The sequence below is a fragment of the Lissotriton helveticus genome, chromosome 7 (assembly GCF_964261635.1).
Source record: "Lissotriton helveticus chromosome 7, aLisHel1.1, whole genome shotgun sequence".
Classification (NCBI taxonomy): domain Eukaryota; kingdom Metazoa; phylum Chordata; class Amphibia; order Caudata; family Salamandridae; genus Lissotriton; species Lissotriton helveticus.
Window position 1 is genome coordinate 627,399,382 of NC_136068.1, and position 17,489 is coordinate 627,416,870.

At 48.6% G+C, this 17,489-nt stretch overlaps 1 protein-coding gene across 2 annotated transcripts in view; it reads left to right on the forward strand.

Annotated features, from left to right (window-relative positions):
- Window positions 1-17,489, forward strand: part of RNF40 (ring finger protein 40) — a 212,162-nt gene that overhangs the window by 10,675 nt on the left and 183,998 nt on the right. For both annotated transcript variants that reach the window (XM_078652854.1, XM_078652855.1), the window contains exons 3-7: window positions 8,838-9,005; window positions 10,703-10,880; window positions 11,630-11,860; window positions 12,290-12,411; window positions 15,214-15,360. In XM_078652854.1, coding sequence (XP_078508980.1) covers window positions 8,838-9,005; window positions 10,703-10,880; window positions 11,630-11,860; window positions 12,290-12,411; window positions 15,214-15,360 — 846 coding nt within the window. The remainder of the gene's footprint in view (window positions 1-8,837; window positions 9,006-10,702; window positions 10,881-11,629; window positions 11,861-12,289; window positions 12,412-15,213; window positions 15,361-17,489) is intronic.

Below are 17,489 nucleotides of genomic sequence, written 5' to 3' on the forward strand. Positions count from 1 at the left end.
TGGCTTATTTTTGACCGGTGCCCTTTCAATTTCTTCTTCAAGAAGGAGAAATTCAAGATGCTCAGGTTCTGTCTGCCCTAGACCCTCACGACTGCATGGTAGCGCTGGCCCTGCATGATGCCCATTTTCAAATAGCTGTCCTGCCTGCCGACAGAAGTAACCTGCAGTTTAAGGTGGGCCACAAGCATTATTAGTTCATTGTGCTTTCCTTTTACCTCACCAGTGCCCCTCGGGTGTTTACGAAGGTGATGGCGGTGGTTGCAGAAGACCTGCGGAGATCGGGTGTTCCAGTCTTTCAGTGAGGATGGGAAGTGTGCCCACCTTTGCCAACCCCACCTCTCAGGTGGGGGAGGCGAGGTGAAGCAGAACTCTCAGTCTCCGCCATCTTGAGGATGGGGGGGACCCAGCCAACCAGAGAGGCACATGCCCCCTTCCCACTGGAGGGTGGTATAATAGGGGGGTACCCCCACCTTTACTTACCTGTTGTGAGAAGTTGGCCTGATATATAATGTTCACTATTCTAGTGAGCACTTTGTATCAGTCCAAACAACCCTTATTGATGATTGGTTGTAAGTCAACCTTATAGACCAGCTATCCTAGTAGCATGGATACGAGCAGTCTAAGGCTAATACTCTAGAGGGCGTGTTAAGCCAGCTGTTTTACCATCACATTACCCCTTGAACACCAAGTGAAAGGACACCACACAAGTTGTTATCAAAAATAAAGTGTATTTATTTATAACAAGACTACCCTGGCTCTTTATGAGACAGGGAGCTAAGCACACAACAAAAGTTGCACAATTTACACAAATGCCCGAGGGGCACGGAAAACCATATATTACAAAAGTGGAATGCGAATTACTAGCAGGTAAGTAACTATTCTCAGAGACTTTAGAAACGCTAGGCCTACAATACTAAACCCTTAGATTAGTAGCAGGAGGCCTGTGGACGTCGTGTGCAGAGTGGGAACTCTCACGCGTAAGGCGGGAAAAAGTCTATGGAAGCTAGTAAAGACAAAGTTACTGTTCTCGGGCGAACCCGACTAGGTGGGTCGAAAACGGGAGTGGATCCGAACACTTAGGGTGTTGGACTATGCTGGAGCACCGGAGTACTCAGGTTACCTAGCCCAGGGGCTGCGGCTGCATAGGGTTGAAGTTGCGTCGGAAACCCTCGTTGAAGATCCAGGAGCCTGAAGAAAGAAGTTGCTGGCAGGCGACCCGTGAAGAAGTTCGTGGTGATCCAAGCCTGGATCAGGGAAGAAGAAACCTGTAAGCAGAGGGGACCAAGTTCTGAATCACTAGCCAGTGATTTGAGTGGGCACCAGGATGGCACCGGACGAAGTCACCTCAGCCAGGTGAGTGGGCGCTGCTGGGCTCTGCAGTCTCTCGGACCAGGAGGCGTTGTCGGCGACCAGGATGGAGGTGCGAGCTGTCCCACGAAGGTTCTTGCTGTCGACGTCGCTGGACCCAGGATTGGGCAACAAGTCTTGGCAAATGCAAGGCCCACGCGGTGGACCTAAAATGGCGTCTTGAGTGGACCAGGAGGGTCCAGGGTGCTCCTCTTTTGGAGGGGAGCAAGGGCTAGTCTGGAGCAACCAGACCAGCAGTGTTTGTCGTCGTGGAGCGTCGTGAGAGGGCCACTAGCCAACGGGCAAGCGACCTGGACAACGCGGTTGGCAGCAAAGAGCAGAAGGGCCCCACGCAGATCTCGTGGATGCAGGGGGGCTGAACTTCGGTGCTGGAGCTGCTCAGGGTCGGGGCTTCTCTTACCCCAAAGCACTCAGTCGAGGGTCACTCGGTGGTCGTGCTGGACAAGCGTCGTGCAGTTCTGAAGATGGCCGGTCCCTCGAGATCTCGTCGCACCCACGGATCACAGCTGGGCTGATGATGTAGGTTGAGGTCAGAGGTGCCAGGGAAGCCGGTTCTCGTCGTGCTGGAGCAGTCTTGATCCGAAGGAGAGACTGGCAACAAACCGCGATGCTTGGTTGGTGCCTGCTGCTGCAGGGTGACTACTCCTTAGTCACAAGGGAGAATCTTGGGAAGAAGTCTTGAGTTCCTTTCGTGGAAAGTAGTTTCAGGATTCAAAGATGATCTGATTTGGAAGGGGGCCAGGTCCTACCTTTATCCTGCAAAAAGGGGCTGGCACGCGACTAAGTCCTGCCCTATGGGTGGGACTAGGAGGGGGGTGGTTACACCCCTCTCCTTTGGCGGGCTTTCCCCAGGCCAGGGGCTGGAGTGCCCCTGGAACTGGTTTCAGCCGGCCTATGCACAGTGAGCACCGGGGTGCCACTTGCAGTCACCTTCCTCTAAAGCCCTGCCTACCTAGGATACACAAAATCCTGTCTGGGACGGTGCTGGCACCGCCCCTGGCAGGAAACCCTTTGTCCTTGCCTCCTGGGCTGGGAGGACTCCCAGCAGCAGGAGGGCAGACTTGTGTCTCGGTGGCAGCATCCATTTTGTGGAGCTATGGCTCTGTCTGACTTTAACCGGGGTTACAGGTTACATACATGTTGTGTCCCTCTAGAAGGGTGGAATGCTAACCCCGTCGCCAGAATTGGCGAGGGGTTAGTATTCCAATTCGTATGACACCTTACTCGACATGTTTTGATAAAGCGATACCAGAGTTGGCACATAACCGCGAGGATTATAATGCACTTAAGAGTATATGGTATGCGATATCATGGAAACGGCTAAGGGATGGATCCCGAAAGCCGCAGACAGGCTCAGCTCATGCCAGAGCACCATCTCACACGATTCCAAGCACTCTGCCTTCAGGATTGTTAAGGCCTGCCATAGGAGTGACTGATAGGAGATCTGTGTGTCCATATAGGTTTAGATATAGGAATACTATATCTATAGCAGAGGGTGAGTACACCACTCTGCCCCAGCTGTCAAGCAGCCAGTTGTGTCTGATTTAGTTAGTCAGCCCAGGGGTGGCATAATACATGCTGCAGCCCCTGGGAGACTTCTGGGTGCACCTCAGCCCTGGGTACAGGGACTTGAGAGGGCCCAGTGCCAATTCAGTACCTGGGTACAATTTGGAGTAGAGAGAACAGCTAGGCTGTGGGTCTGATTAGCAGGCCCACAGCCAGGGAAAGTCGTAAACCAGTTAAGCAAAAAGCAAAAATCTGGGTGATCATAGGATTGCAGACCCTACTCTCCTACACCTGTAACGCCCCTTAATCTAGTATTAAGGGGCAACCCTGAACCTTGCCGCCTCCAGACAAGAACTGACCAGCAGAAGAGAAGAAGTAGGGCCGAAGAAGCTGTGCTGAACTAAGAGGAGGAGGACGCCCACTAACTTGGCCTCAGCCCTACCGGCCTGTCCCTACTTCGAACCTGCTCCAGCGAAATTCCAGTGTGTCCTGCAGCCAGCAACCCCAAGACCCTGAGGAGCTGCCCTGCCTTCCACAAGAAAGACTTTGTCTCCCGTGAGCACCGGATTTGGTCACCCACAGACTCTGGCTCCGCCCAAAACCAGAGTCTTCACCCGTCGACTACAGCCCAAGTTCAAGTGGCCCAACACCACAAGGAGGTCTTCCTGGCAACCCAGACCCGATCTCTGACCTGCCTCCAATCTCCAAGCCTGCAGCCTCTTTGTGGAAGAACCCCCCCCCCCCCCCCCCCAACCGTGACCAGAGCTGGTAAGAAAACCAGACGCCTAAAGACACCCCTGTACCCGACGCCCCAAGGCCTTCGGTGGCCCAACCGACGGTGCCTCAGCATCCCCAGACATCAAAACTTACCTTTCCAACCAGTAGTCACCTTCAGAAGATCTTCGTCCCCGAGCCTGCAGTCTTTGTTGCAACCGGAGAATCCCTATTGAAACCAGGGCACCCGACGCCAAAACAGCACCCAGCTGCCCCTCCGCCGCTGTGGGTGTACTTTGGGTGCTTACTCTAATCCTCCTTTGCCCTGAGCCCAACACCAGGAGCTTTGCTCCCACAATCCTGTGGCCTGCTCGTGAGCGGCCAACAACCAGTGACTACTTCATCCTCTTCCCAAGCATGAATTACCTTTCCTGATCTTCTTTTCCTGACCACCTGAGTGTGGCAACCTACCAACACAGCACTCATCAATTGAATTGTAACCCGGTCCTGATGACGACCTAAAGTCCTATGGGTCGAAACGCCATCAACCAATCGTAACATTGTCTGGCGCTCAGACGGTTGCATACACAAAATGATTGTAGTAAATAATTTCGAGATATCTTGTTAAAAATATTTTTCCTTAACCATCTCTCTTTGAAAATTCTCAAATGCGCAGTTTATTTAGCTGTTTTTTCACCTTTCCACGTGTCACTTGCACTGATCACTTCTTGCACAAACATGTATGTGCACGCCCTTTCTAAGGGTTACACCAATGTATATTAATGATAGTGCTGACATAACTATTGTTGTATATCGACTTTACAAATATAGATCGCTATAAGTATTCCAAGAACACCTGTGGTTGTCTCCCTTTCTTCGCTGCCTTATTTAATATACTATTTCTTAAAAACTGTCTTCTCAAATGTGACCTGTTGAGACATTATTGTTTGTTGTAAGAATTGGCTTAGACACTGTAAGGGTACAGGGCTCATGCACCTGAACCCTCACCACTGGTAGAGTGCACCCAGCTAGAGGGGTGGCTGACATATGCCAGGGCAGGGGGTAGCGGGCATGGCGTACGGGGATGTGTGCCATGTCAACTTCACTTTGTTCTGCACCAAACCACGCAGACTGCAAAGGCAGTGTGTGAGAGTAAAGGTACCGAGCTTCTAAGGGTGTCACAATAAGTGCTGTAACCCTTAGAGGCTTTCTCTGGCCACAGTGCCCTTGGTACCTGTGGTACCCTTTGCAATGGACTGACCTGTAGGCAAAGACTGCCAATTTGGTTTTGTTTTCAATGCAGTTTAGGCAAAGAACATAGCCCTGGGTACCCGTTTGGCAGGAATCCAGGTCACACTCCGTCAAGGTACACCAGCAGTTTAGCAAAAAGTGGGGGCAACCATGCAAAAAGAGGGCACTTTCTTACAGTGTTGGATTTCCTTGGTGTATGTCTCATTTTATAGACTCTGTGTGTCCAGCAAATGCCTAACACTTCCATCTGATAAGCCTAAGGCTGCTCGACGACACTACCACAAATAAAGCACCTTCGGATTGTTAAAGCAAGCCCCTGTACACTGGTAAGGGATACCTGAACTCTACACATATAGTTAGGCAGTGTGCTCCCTACCCTCCTTTGCATATTTGTGCATTGCCTGCCAATTTGGCACCCTCTAGTCAATGCCAGTCTTCAAAGTTTGCTCCAAACCCCACCCAAAAATTAACGAAAGCCTAAAGTGCAACTATGAGGACCCTCTGGCTGTCATTGGGTTCCTGTTTGTGATTGTGGCTCTAAGTTTATTCAGTGCATTGGAGTCTCCTGGCTCTGGTTAATGGTGGATGGTACACCTGACAGGCTCAAGAGCCAAGAAAAGTGTCTTGCCTGTAAATAGTTTCAACTTGGGGTGCTAGAAGATGTGCTGACAACTTGCAATAGGTACACAAAACAAATATTTTTTGGGGAGAAAAATTGTAGCACATATATTTGTTAAATTCGTTCATATGAAGAAAAAATCTTAAGGACAAAAAGAACCCAGATAATACAATGGTCTGTATGACTAAATGCATCACATATATTGAATGAAAATCCAATTACAGTAGTTCATTTAAAAAGGTGCTCCGTATGTGTCAAGTGAAATAGTGCTTGTGCAGTGCATTAGCTAAAAAAGAGCAACTGTACATATAAACAGAAAGCACATTCAGATGCCTTAATGGGCCTGTCCAAACTTTAAAATGTTGTCTCTCTCATAGATGGCCTCCTTTCATCTCTCATTTGACACCCAAAAGTGGGGATGCAGTACAGGCAACATATAAACAATGTCGATGTTTCAACCCTCTTGTGCTGTGCATACGTTTTATACATCTAAACTGCTCTTCATCAGACTGGATGCAGAACAGCTTGTGTATCAGAATAGATGCTATCAGATCGCATGTGTTTAAAGAATGGGCAATTATCTCTTTGGGAGGTAAAGACTCACATTGGGTCGTAGTAAGACAAGGAATGGCCGCCTTGTACCCGAAAAAAAGCATGTGTCCCAGATAAATCAGGCAGTTAATTTCTATGCCGCCAGTGACTGCTTAGTTTGCTAGTCAAGCGAAAGAGTCCTCTGTCGGAGTGACTCCTACAAATGTGCAAAGTAAAAAGACAAAATCCAGTGAATTGCATCACGCATAGTTAACGCTTACTGAAAAATCACCATGCAACAACTCACCAAATAAAGCGATGCTTGAAGAGTTAATATTTCAATGCATCCTGTCTGTTATTGAAGAAAAAATTGTGGAATACATCCTTTGGAAAAAGAATTAATGACTCAAAGTGGGGTATAGAAGGAAAGATTTCATGTAATTTCACTGTACCTCCTCCAAAATCAGCTTTCTCTCGGTCAGTGGGATGCTATGAATGCTGTGTGGTTTCAATGAGCTGATGGATTAAGCAGAAATGTGATGCCGCGTGCTGGCTCATTGATGCCAATTCATAGAATGAATCGCTGTAATTGGATTTTCATTGATTACATGTGATGTATTTAGTCATAAAGACCCTTGTGTGTCCGGTTTTTCTTTTTTTACCTTTGGGGTGATTTCCTCATATCAATAAATTTGACAAGTGAATGCTTTACAAACTTTTTCCGACAGAACCATTTATGTTTGTGTACCGAATGATACCCAGATTCTGAAGAACACTGGGTAACCCCATTGATGCTTAACGTATAGCAACTTGCAATAGGCATTTGGCAGTAGTGAGGATCTTAAAATGTTACCTACATTATAGTTTCTGAACTATAACACTTGTGCTGGTGGTTCCGAGGGTTTCAGAGGCATTAACTGTAGAAGGGTGTGCCTAGGGTGATAAAGGAGGCACCATCTTCACCCAGTAATAGCCTGAGAACCATGGGTTTTAGGAAGGTGGTCCTAATAATTCCATGTTCAGATAAGCCAGGACATCAGACTTGTTAGCATTCTATGTTTCCCTATTCGAAAAGGGACAGACTCGTGTTCCTCTTTTGTTCAAATGCAATACTTATGGGCACTCTGGGAAGTTAACAACATTTGTCAATGCCAGGCGGACATCACAGACTTTGATGGGGTCTGAGTCCTTTGGACTTTGCACAATCCTTGCATATTTTGCCTTGAACTTGGAACAATGTACCATTTGTAGGCAAGGCACTATGCTGAAGAATTATAAATAATACTTGCGAGCAAACCTCCAAGGTAGAATGCCTGCTCTTGCTCTCTTTTGTGGTCTTTGGACCTTGTCAGCTTTGGCTGAAGCTTTGTATGGCTTCAAGCTAGGTCATCCGCAAGTCTGCCTTCCAGGCAGACTGTAGTTTCTGCTGTACCTTGTCTGTTGTCCATAGGCAGCTACAGCTACAGCTACGGTGTAGCAGCTTCAGATAATTTTCCTGGGTAGGGTAAGGCAACGTTGTCCCAATCCCAACAATGTGTCTCTAGAATGAGCAGCAGAATCTGACAGAAGTCAAATGAGCAAAACGTGATTGTTCTGCATTGCCAATGTTTATCCCAATCTTGAGCCACTGGCAGGAAGACCACGTTAAATCAATACTTGTACCATTTTAACATTCAAGGTGCCACGTAACCAGGGCACAGGATCCTTTTTTGTGTTTCTTCCTTGGATTTGCACTCTTGGAGGAGGGGATGAGCAAGGGAAGACTGTATTAAGCCTGGAGAATTGTATACAGGGAACCCTAAGCCAAGGAGGCTTTTTGGTGAAGGTCTCAGCGGGATTCGTGGGTAAAGAAATGGCTGGGTGTTCAGCTTAACCCTAGTTAATTGAACCCAGATACAGGATCTCTTACGCACAGCAATATGACAGGGAAGGTGTGGTACAGCTGCCTTGAGTCACAATCAGGGGCGTCAATCTGGACACCTTTCTAACAACGTACACATCACACCTGTATCTGAAAGTATTTTCTACGAAATAGTTGATAGACCTGGTGCCAGACCATAAATGAATGTAACCAATAATCCATCTCAACATAGTGTGGTAAGAAAGCCTGTCCCCATGCTTTTTGGGTGGGGAGTCCATTTGGATCTACTCCCTGTACGAGAGAGGCTAGTACTGTGCTGAGGAGTAGCAAAATGTGATCTGCATTACTTGGTAATCCACATAAACAGGGCCATTGGTGAAAAGACACAAAAGAAGCAAGAAAGAGATGGCCTGGTGGCTGTCCTCGGGCCTTTATTTGTTACTGTTTGTGTCTTGGAGAACACAGAGAGCGGGCCTTGCTGAATATTGTGCTTGTAGTTTTCCAAGAGCGTTCTCAATTTCCGTACCTTAGGAAGCCTACTAGGCAGTGCCCCCTTCACAAGGAGGCAATGTTCTCACTACACACACTCATGATTATTACGTTTGGGTGCATGTTTTAACATGGAAGTTATGTGCACGTTCTTTCTGGAAAGATTTATAATGCAGTAGGAAATGACGAATAGAGTAACTGGACTAATCAAACGGAAGCATTCTGAAAACCACACCCAGGCTTCTGCCATGATGCTCACATATGGTGGCAGTCGGTCTCTTTAACATAGCAGAAGGGAGAAGTGACCAGTAGTGGGAGAGAAATGAAACCTACAACTAGGAAATTAGACTAGTAGTCCATACAGAGAAAGACACAACACCCAAGCATTGTTCCCAGCCATTTTGCCTCACAACGACTCTATACAATATTTCTCTGTGTCTGCGTGCTTGCATTCTTTCACTCTGTATTTGCTTTTTAAATTTCTTTTATTGTGTGTAGGAAGAGATGGACCTCAAGGTTCTCCAGTTCAAGAACAAGAAGTTGGCAGAACGTCTGGAGCAGCGTCAGGCATTTGAGGATGAGCTACGGGAGCGCATTGAGAAATTGGAGAAGCGTCAGGCCACAGACGATGCCACACTCCTTATTGTGAACCGATATTGGACCCAGGTCTGTGACAGTGCATTCCCCTGGGGTGTATTGCCTACTGTAATAACGAGGGCTTGTTTTGTTCGACTTGTCCGACTAGCTCAACCCACTGCTAAGTTAAGGAGGACCATGAATGCTCGGCTAAAAACGAGTACGAAAAGTGATGGATGGAAAACTTGAATTGATCTCAATCACTGATAATTACTGTGGCCTGCAAGGCAGTCCATTGTTTCTTTTTTCATTGTACCTCGTGCTCCAAAAGGGACATGCCAGCCCAAGTTGCTAAGCCTCATCCAGTATGTTTTCGAACATAAGAAACCTCAGACATGTTTCAGCGTTATCAGTGACTTGTAGCTTGAGCTCTATGCCAGAGAGAGCTGTGGCCCTTATCTTGGCATACGAATCACACTTAACTATAGATCACTTAATAGAACAAAAAGTGGTGGATGGAGTGCTTGGATGGGTTGCTGTACAAAAGTGGGCATCCTTTCATTTTATTTCGTTTTTGCTTCTGCAACAATCTGTAGTGGTCCTGTTGTACCCTCAATTGTGTGTTTGGTTTGTTCCAAGCTTGGTGTTCACAGGATCCTACCCATATGGCTTTTCAGGGTTTGCCTCCTTCTATGAGGATCAAGCTGCAGTCAGGTCAGCTGCGGAAAGATTGATTGTGGCCCAACACCCAGTATGATTTGTGGGTCTGGCAAAGCAACTTAATGGTTGCCCCCAATTCCATTGGGAGCCGCATGAGTGTCAGTTCTCCTTCAATTTTTATGCTTAGCACAACAACTTTACCTGCTCGGATTTCAACTTGTTGAAGTTTTTTGTTTCTATTAATTTTTTACGAATTCCTGCATATATGATAGTGCTTCATCTTCATTGTAAGTTTCCCATTGTGTTCTTCTATCCTCTGGGGATAGAACGTAGCTTTAACGCTGTGACACCTTGCGAAAGTTCATTTCTGACCTGTGTTTTGTTTTGGACCCAGTGAACATGACTATCTGCAAGACTATTGTCTGTTGAGTTTTATAAAGAAGGAAAAAGTAAGCAAATAATCCTCTGACAGGCTTAAGACCATGTCCGATCATCCAATTAGCATGTTTAGTGATATCTGCAATAGGCGCAGGGGTGGGTCTGCCTCTGTTTTTCCCTTTTCCTCTAGTGCTCTTTATGTACTGGTTCTCCTCAGAAGCCCTTTTTGTGATTTGGACATTTCTTACAGGCTACTAGCCCTGGCATGCAATAGCAGCCTACCCATAATATCACTCCTCATACCCAACAAATCACTCTGATATTTAAGGTGTATGCCATTTATACTCCATGCTTCACCTGCCCTAGCCAATGGAATGTGTGCCCCCCGTAACAACAAAAGGATCCCTCCATTATCACTACCAGTTATAAACAACATATGTGACAACAACAGTTCAGCCAAACTCATCTATCCCTACAGACGCGCACCATGGGCCTCCTTTTACTATTCATCAGAGTCCTTCACTTAATCTTCTTCCATTGACTATCTATTTTAAGTGGACTGTGTTGTCACCTCGGGCATTATGTATATCGGAATTCTGAAGATTTCCAATCTCTAGAGCTCAGTCATTTTGAATTTGCGTTGACCCCCTCCCCCTCTTCCATGAAAGTTCTGTGACACTGTCAAGAGTTCAGTCCTAAATATGTGAGCTTGTGCAGCAGTAACCCGTATCCCATTTGTACCATTCCAGTTGGATGAGAACGTACAAAGCTTGCTACAGTCCTACGATACGGACTGCAGCTCTTCCATGGATGGTTCCTCTGCTGGTGGGGAACTGCCTGGTACTGGGGATGAAAAACAATTCCCAGTTCCAGTAGGTGCAGAAGAACCGCGAAAGACCGAAGACCCAGATCATCCTGAAAGACCAGGTGAGAATTGCAACAGATGTCCTCTATCTTGCAGGTATGATTGAGATTTGATATTAGGCATTGTCTGCCTGCCTATGTTGTTTACTGGAATTTCTAATTGAATCACTTGTTGTCACTGTTAAAAGTGACAATGGTTTTAGTGGAGTGTCCCCAGGTCTTATATTCTAGCCATGTCTATAGTGGAAATCCAGTTGTTTAATCCAACACTTCCCTGATGCAACACTTGCATTTGAAGACTGGTGCCTCACTCCATGTTTCTATATCACCTCTACCAAGAATTCGAAGGGAGTATTTTTACCATTAGAGTTTGGGAGGGAGCTAGTTGGAGTAGGCACACAGTTTTGTATGATCCATGGTAACTCGTGTCTGTGATGGACAAGATTGACTTTGTTGTTTCTCTAATGTTTCAGGCCTTGCATAAAATGCTTTACAATTAATACTCTTAATTTCTTCTTATGTGAATTAAATCTTACTCTTGTACCAGAAGAAAGCAGCTGCCCACTTGATCTGAAAAGGTAATGGATGATAAACCATTGCCCGCCCTGATTTATTGAAAGCACCCTGAAGACCCAAAACTTGGGCCTCCTCATAATAATGCCTGGCTGTCTGTGAAGGATAAATTATCCAGACTCATCTATTAAAGGAGGCCCAGTACATCCTTTCTGTTATCCAGTGCTTTGGGATCCTTTGCATGCATTCTTGGATTTAATTTTGCCCAAACCTAATATTTACTTTTCTTTTATTTGTAGATGCAGCTACTCTGACACCCTCCTCTTCTGTACCAGAGAAGTTGGATGGGGACTTGAACGATACCACTCTGTCTTTCCTGGAGACGTTAGCTAGCAGCAGCAGTGAGGAGATGGAACTGCAGATCCAAGGTCGCATGGAGTTCTCGAAAAAGGCAGTGTCACGAATTGTGGAGGCTTCAAACAAGTTGCATCGGAGGATAGAGGATCTCTGTCAGAAGATCCACAGTGGAAGTAAGATGTTATGTGATTAGGGTGGGCTGTAAGCTCAATATGCAACACTCATCCTGCTTTCTAAGGTAATTGAAGAGAAGGATGGCCAATGGGCATTGGTCCCTCTCAGGTTGGCCAAACTCTACTAATGTGTTTTTCTCTGAAAAGCTCTAATAAGTAGCCAATTTTTCCATATCTTTCCCATACATTTTGCACAATCCATCTTGCACTCTGATGCAAGATGGACAGTTTGCTCGTGTGTTATGCCCGTTGTTTTCATCCTCACACCCTTGTTATCAGACCATATCTAAATATGGCCCCTGTGACTTGTCTGCGGGCATTCCGTGTGCCTGTTCATATTCTGTTGAGCAGTGCTGTTTCCCCTCACATGCATCCACTACCCCATGTCCATTCTGCACAGTAGCAGTGCTGACCATTTGATTTTTACAGCCAGCTTCGAGCACCTGGAAGAGCAGGCGAAGTCTCTGAACAAAGACTTGAGCAAAGAAAACCGACGACTGCAGAACCTGGCAACACAACTGCAGGAGAAGCACCACCGAATCTCACTGCAGGTGAGGGACAGGATAGAGTGGGATACTAAGGCAAGGGCATCTTCAGGGGCTGCGAGAAGAACGTGTTGGGGTGCAGTTGAATATAGGACCGCAATAGACGAGACGTGATAAAGTGACAGGATTCAGACAATACCCCTTGTTTAGCAATATTGATTCTTCTGGGGGCAACCAGCTACTTGAATACATTTAAATTGTATGCAAAAGCTCTGTTATAATTAAATAGCTAAAAAATAACAAGCGGCTGAAAAACACATTAAAATCCACTTTGAAGAAAAAAAAGAAAAACAAAGCAAACCAATGTGAGCAGGCCGAAAATTAAATGCTTCCACTTCCAGCATGTTGCAATTACCTTGAATAGTTTCTTAAAAATAAATCTAAAAAAGGTGTTCTTCATTTCCAAACTCAGGTTCTCTTGATTATTAAATCCAAGACGGCTTTAATGGCGAAAACACAGATAAGCAATGTTTCCTTCTCTTTATGCCCCAAACATTTGGTTTTTAGAAAGGTATTCAGATCGAGTCATGTGGATAAACTAAGAAAATTCAACATTTCATGACGAACAATTTGTAGCTTTAATCCTATTCCAACCAATGTAAGTAAAGGCATAGGCATTAGATTATCACCTAGCCGGTAAATAACATGCGCATAGATAAAAGCCGAGATGTTTGTAAATTAATGATTTACGTTTGCTGTGCCTTAGTCCACTAGTTGAGTTTAAGGGTTGCTCACTTTTTTAACATAGTTTAGTTCATTTGTAAACATTTTATTTAAACTAACATTAAAACACAATTTAAAACATGACAGGAACAGGTAACACATTTTAACCTCTCCTGTTTCGCCCTCCTCCAGTCACATTTAATTCTCCATTATGCACATATTTAGACAGTTTAGGGTTCTGTGGACGAAGATGCCCACAGTGTTGGATTCACTCATACTTCGCCTGTGGCTTTGTACTAATCCTGTGCACATTTCCACGTGGTACAGGGTTCTGAAAAGACCCAATCTTAATTTAAAGAGATGTTTTCTGCTATTTACATCAGGAAAGCTAGTTAAATATGGATGTGAATCCTCTTGATGCCGATTGTAGTGTTCTAAATTACTCTCCATTTGCAGATGCCATTAATTACTTAGTAGTTAGCTGTGTAACAGCCTGAGTAACTGCTTTCCACACTGTGAAGCGTCACAGTGGACTGCAAACGGTCTATCTGGCTGGTCCAGTTGGTTGCAGATGCTTTACATTCCCCAGCAGGTTCTCAACAAACTGGTGATTCACTGCCTTAGAACTGTATTACAGATTTAAAGCCATGTAAATGAGGACTGCAGGCCTGTCTGCGAGGTTGTTCCTGTCACCTGCGTTCCTTGCGGCACAGCTCAGCTGCCACAGGGAGTTTGTGCATTGGATGAAGTGGACAGATCTATATTTATTCTGCTTTACTAACTGATCCTGCCGCCCCTAGTGCAGATAAATTCTCTTTGTAATTCGAAGTCCAGGAAGGGCTACCCTTGTTCGCGTGTCTAGTCAGTACATTAGACTAGTTTTCCACCTTCTAATTGGGATCCTCAACGGTGTAGTTTCCTTCTTCATTGTTGGTTTTGCTACCATGGGAAAGCTCTATGTAGGCATGTTCTGGTATGAGGCCTGCTTTATCTAAAACTTGCGATATTATGGGTTTCTTGGACGGACAACTGTGCCGTACCTCTTTCTGGCTGCATTTAGTTCTGGATAAGGGCATGTAGCCCTGTGAAAGTGTTTTTTTGCTGTGAATGGGCTTTCTGTGACCCTGTATTCCATGAGTCTGCAGAATTCAGGAGCTAGACCTGCACCGCTACAGATGGATCATGGTAAAGTTCATATCTACAAACTGAGCACAACTGAGCACTTTTACTGTGCTTTAAAAATAAAAAAAATGAAACCCTCTCCTGAGATGCAGCGAGCAGCATCTTGAGGATATTTATCTAGAGATAGATTTCCCTTAGGGAGGAAGGAGGCAGTTGCAATTGATTGCAGTAGAGGGCAGCTAGTGAGGCAGCTATTCAATATACCTAGACAGAAGTGGAAGGAGGGGAGCTAGTGGCTAGAAGAAAGGCAGCTATGGAACATAGGGATGAGAAGGAAGCTTTGGATGAGGTTAAAGGCATCTATTTTTTGGTGGATGCTTGGCAGAGGGAAAGGAACCCATGAGTAGGTGCGGAGGATAGCCAGGTGTGTAATGAAGACAGTTAGAGGGAGTCCACGAAAATCACTAAGGGGAAGTGAATAGGGGAAGAGGAGGATGGAGGTGCATTTTCAAGGACCATAGGGAACGGATGTATGACATTACAACGCATGCTTTTACATCGCATGCCTTTACAACGCTGTTTTTACAACGCATGCCTTTACAACGCACAGTGCTTTGGGGCACTGGATAGTGAATAGTTTAATGTACTATTCCAACTCCAGTCCCCGTGGATAGTAGGGAAGGTGTTGGATAGTAAATTAAACCTATTCCCTATCCTAGAGCGCCCCCCAGCGCAATGCATTGTAATGGTTTGCGTTGTAAAAGTTGCGTCGTAAAGGCACTGCGTGGTAAAAGTTGCGTTGTAAAGGATGTTTCCCGTAGGGAACAGCTAAGTAGATTAGGGGGAGCCTGGGATAGGCTGTATGAGGTAGCGGTTGGGATTAAGGGCAGGTTCATGTAAGATTTAGAACATAATGAGGTGCAGAGCAAAAAATGCAGGGCAGGTGGGTGCATCAGGTACAATCTATCTTGGATGAAAGATCAGAGATTTCTCTCATTCTCCTAATACCTGCTCTTTCCTCAGTACAATGAGCTGCAAGACAAAGTATGCTCCTCAGAGACCAAAGTGTCTGAAATGGAGACGACGATCGAAGACCTGCAGTGGGACATTGAGAAACTGCGCAAAAGGGAGCAGAAACTTAACAAGCACCTAGCAGAGGCACTGGAGCAGGTAAAACACATTCAGCATGCACTGTCTGTAGCTAGCTATTGTCTGTCTTTGTGTGGAGCCTCTCCTCCCTCCCCGTCTCTAGGCTGCCCTCCGTCCCCGTCTCTAGGCTGCCCTCCGTCCCGGTCTTTCTGGAGGCTGCCCTCCGTCCCGGTCTTTCTGGAGGCTGCCCTCCGTCCCTGTCTGTCTGGAGGCTGCCCTCCCTCCCCGTCTCTGTCTGGAGGCTGCCCTCCCTCCCCGTCTCTGTCTGGAGGCTGCCCTCCGTCCCCGTCTCTGTCTGGAGGCTGCCCTCCGTCCCCGTCTCTGTCTGGAGGCTGCCCTCCGTCCCCGTCTCTGTCTGGAGGCTGCCCTCCGTCCCCGTCTCTGTCTGGAGGCTGCCCTCCCTCCCTCCCTCCCGTCTCTGTCTGGAGGCTGCCCTCCCTCCCTCCCTCCCGTCTCTGTCTGGAGGCTGCCCTCCCTCCCTCCCTCCCGTCTCTGTCTGGAGGCTGCCCTCCCTCCCTCCCTCCCGTCTCTGTCTGGAGGCTGCCCTCCCTCCCTCCCTCCCGTCTCTGTCTGGAGGCTGCCCTCCCTCCCCGTCTCTGTCTGGAGGCTGCCCTCCCTCCCCGTCTCTGTCTGGAGGCTGCCCTCCCTCCCCGTCTCTAGGCTGCCCTCCCTCCCATCTCTGTCTGGAGGCTGCCCCCCCCCCCCAGCCCCCCTCCCTGTCGCGGTCTGGAGGCTACCGTCTCTGTCTTGAGGCTGCCCCCCTCCCTGTCTCTGTCAGGGGTCTGCCCTCCCTGTCTCTGTCTGGGGCTGCCCTCCGTCCCCGTCTCTGTCTGGAGGCTGCCCTCCGTCCCCGTCTCTGTCTGGAGGCTGCCCTCCGTCCCCGTCTCTGTCTGGAGGCTGCCCTCCGTCCCCGTCTCTGTCTGGAGGCTGCCCTCCGTCCCCGTCTCTGTCTGGAGGCTGCCCTCCGTCCCCGTCTCTGTCTGGAGGCTGCCCTCCGTCCCCGTCTCTGTCTGGAGGCTGCCCTCCCTCCCCGTCTCTGTCTGGAGGCTGCCCTCCCTCCCCGTCTCTGTCTGGAGGCTGCCCTCCCTCCCCGTCTCTGTCTGGAGGCTGCCCTCCCTCCCTCCCTCCCGTCTCTGTCTGGAGGCTGCCCTCCCTCCCTCCCTCCCGTCTCTGTCTGGAGGCTGCCCTCCCTCCCTCCCTCCCGTCTCTGTCTGGAGGCTGCCCTCCCTCCCTCCCTCCCTCCCGTCTCTGTCTGGAGGCTGCCCTCCCTCCCTCCCTCCCGTCTCTGTCTGGAGGCTGCCCTCCCTCCCGTCTCTGTCTGGAGGCTGCCCTCCCTCCCTCCCTCCCGTCTCTGTCTGGAGGCTGCCCTCCCTCCCCGTCTCTGTCTGGAGGCTGCCCTCCCTCCCCGTCTCTAGGCTGCCCTCCCTCCCATCTCTGTCTGGAGGCTGCCCCCCCCCCAGCCCCCCTCCCTGTCGCGGTCTGGAGGCTACCGTCTCTGTCTTGAGGCTGCCCCCCTCCCTGTCTCTGTCAGGGGTCTGCCCTCCCTGTCTCTGTCTGGGGCTGCCCTCCGTCCCCGTCTCTGTCTGGAGGCTGCCCTCCGTCCCCGTCTCTGTCTGGAGGCTGCCCTCCGTCCCCGTCTGTCTGGAGGCTGCCCTCCGTCCCCGTCTCTGTCTGGAGGCTGCCCTCCGACCCCGTCTCTGTCTGGAGGCTGCCCTCCGTCCCCGTCTCTGTCTGGAGGCTGCCCTCCGTCCCCGTCTCTGTCTGGAGGCTGCCCTCCGTCCCCGTCTCTGTCTGGAGGCTGCCCTCCCTCCCCGTCTCTGTCTGGAGGCTGCCCTCCCTCCCCGTCTCTGTCTGGAGGCTGCCCTCCCTCCCCGTCTCTGTCTGGAGGCTGCCCTCCCTCCCCGTCTCTGTCTGGAGGCTGCCCTCCCTCCCCGTCTCTGTCTGGAGGCTGCCCTCCCTCCCCGTCTCTGTCTGGAGGCTGCCCTCCCTCCCCGTCTCTGTCTGGAGGCTGCCCTCCCTCCCCGTCTCTGTCTGGAGGCTGCCCTCCCTCCCCGTCTCTGTCAGGGGTCTGCCCTCCGTCCCCGTCTCTGTCAGGGGTCTGCCCTCCCTCCCCGCCTCTGTCTGGAGGCTGCCCTCCCTCCCCGCCTCTG